Genomic DNA, 2,661 nt, shown 5'->3' on the forward strand with positions numbered 1-2,661 from the left:
TTTATTTTTCTGAACACACAAGTAACTGGACATCCAGCCAGACCTCCTGCATGGAGCTGGGGGCCCATCTTACTCACTTTGACAGTCTGGAGGAGTTGGTAAGAAAGGATCGGGAGTTGGTTTGTTGTTTATTCCTGTGGAATATGTATTGCCTTGAGAAAGAGAGCTTAAAGCTGGAACATGAGGAAGATTACCACCCTAGGTACTGGGGGACACGGGACACACATTAGCATGTGCCATTTGTGATGGTAACACATCTGGCTGTAGCCCAGAGACATTCCAAGGATATTCTCATCTGTAATGCTAATAGTCAACGTGCAAGGTCATATACATTTGAGAATCGTGGTGGTCATGCAAGTCTTTGTCCGAGCTGGCAGGTGTTGCAAACTTAAGGTGACAACTGTTACTAACTGTAAATACAGACTCAACGAGGGCCCTTCTCGGCGACAGAAGGATGGGTGGTTGTCAGTCTGTTATGGGTTATGATAGGAAAATGCATCCACTGAGAACTGTGTGTTATTTAGGCTCCACAGTTGATGACCCTTAGTTCAAACCAGCTGCCATCCAGAGAGGAGGCTGTAGGACAGAGACTCAAGGGACATCTGGAACTGAGAGACACATGTATTTGCTTTCTGTGTTTTTGACAGAATTTCCTGAATAGATTAAAGGGGTATTCTGCCACCTGGATCGGCCTGCACAGAAAGTCATCAGAGCATCCTTGGATGTGGACAGACAACACTGAATATAACAACTTGTATGTGTTCAGAATGCTTTTCCTCCTACTGTGTTCATGTGCTGTGATTGTGTGAGTTGTGGTTGTGAAAGGTGAAAGGCTGAGTAATGTGAAGAAAATGTAACTGGAAAGGGAGAAACCCTTGGGCTGGAGGTGTGCCTTGGGTCTGGCTGTGTGTTACATGGATTCCCCAGTATCCACAACCTGGTAAATTTACATGTGTTAGAGTCACCTAGTGTTGTTTCACTCCAAATCTTTAGCCTTTGATGGCATCTGGGGAAGATGCTGTCTGCTCTCAGCACTTGGAAATCTCTCCTTGCTGATAACTGCCCATGTGGGATGCAGACAGAACTGCTGATGGCCACTAAGGGCTCTGAATCTCCAGGAAGTTACTGCACAACTGCTGGACAGGACTTGTCAGAGAGCTGTGTGCACAGTTGCTCTTATAACTGAAGCAGACTCCATGGACATTGGGATCCTTCTCTAAAGTCTCATCATCAAAGAGCACCCAGGACAGCACCTGGTTATGAGCATAGCCATTTTGAATAGTCCCATTTCTCTGGAACAGTGAATGTCTATCAGTAAAGACCTTTAGAATTTACTAAGTGCATTTTCTACCCCTTTCGTACAAGTAAGAGATTCTTCAAGATAGAATTGAAAACCCCCCTTGCAATGCTACCCATGGCTGAATGAAGTTCATGTGAACGTGGCAGAGAGCACCAGTCAAATGCTCTGTACACACAGTACAGGGTCCAATGTAGATGAGTGACAAAGGTGTGGTCATCAAATGGAACCCTGAGAATGGAAACATCACTGGATGTAACACTAGTGCTGGTGATTCCTCATGGCCTCTGCCTTTCTGTGATCCGTGCTATAAACAAGCAGTGGACATGAGTGAGATATCATTGCTGGAGGAAATGCAGTGGCCAATGCTGCAGAAATTCTGTTTGTTTTTTGTTTTAGGGTTCCCATCCGAGGAGAAGGAGAACATGCCTACCTGAGTGATAGTGGGATCAGCAGTGGCAGGAACTACATACATAAGAGGTGGATTTGTAGCAAACCCTACAGCTATGCTTTACAGTGTCCAGTCGTCTCAGCTTGTGTAGAGAGAGTGTCAAAGCAGTTATGAGAGCTCTGTAGCATGTTATCTACAGCTGCAGCCTCATTTCTTTATCTTATAAAATTATCAAAATCAGCACCTAATCCGTGGTGACATCATAGATAACAGCTATGACAGAGCACTATACTTACAGGTACCTGGAAGACTATGGGTGATTCTAAATTAAATAAGTGTTCGCTATGGGTTTGTACACATATCATAAACCTGAATTACAATCAGATCATGCAGTAAAATAACATTTCTCCGTGTTCTATTCACAGTTCATTTCGTTCCCCTTTTGTTTCAATCCATTTTATTTCAGATAAACAGTGTGACACTATTTTTCAAATAAATATTTTGTCCTATGGAAATTACTTTGTGTTAGTAGTTTCAATTATCTTATTTACAGTACATACTAATCCCAAGCCTGGGGGAGAAAGATCACTTACGCAAATCTTCATGATCAAATTAATTAATTAAAGCATGCTTTTTTATTTGTGTACATGAACTGTCTCCCCTGAGATGGAGTTTGAGACATCTGCATTGGAGGTGAGGGAGACAAGATTTTTATAAAGCCCTGGGGAGGGAGTTTCCAAATAGTGATCATGACAGGTGGAAGAGGTGGTGTTACAGGAGCAGAACATAGATTAGTTTGGTCAGTGAATAAAGTGAGAACATGATCATTCCAAGGTAGATTTGAGGGGAAGGTTTTATTGTCGATATGAGGAAGAACACCAGAGGCATCTGGAAGAGTCCACAGTGGGGAGAGAGAGGAGTAGAGTAAACCTGGCCAGCAGATTCCACTTGGCCTTGAGAGAATAAAGAGCAG

At 43.2% G+C, this 2,661-nt stretch overlaps 1 protein-coding gene across 1 annotated transcript; it reads left to right on the forward strand.

Moving 5' to 3' along the window:
• Nucleotides 1-8: 8 nt before the first annotated feature.
• Nucleotides 9-1,835, forward strand: LOC102001550 (C-type lectin domain family 2 member E-like; the record flags this gene model as incomplete). Its single annotated transcript, XM_005372374.1, has 3 exons — nucleotides 9-98; nucleotides 648-754; nucleotides 1,697-1,835. Coding segments are annotated over 3 exons (336 nt in total), but the record flags the coding sequence as incomplete, so codon positions are not given.
• Nucleotides 1,836-2,661: the final 826 nt, after the last annotated feature.

The sequence above is a fragment of the Microtus ochrogaster genome, unplaced genomic scaffold (genome assembly GCF_000317375.1).
Source record: "Microtus ochrogaster isolate Prairie Vole_2 unplaced genomic scaffold, MicOch1.0 UNK3040, whole genome shotgun sequence".
In the NCBI taxonomy this organism is placed as follows: domain Eukaryota; kingdom Metazoa; phylum Chordata; class Mammalia; order Rodentia; family Cricetidae; genus Microtus; species Microtus ochrogaster.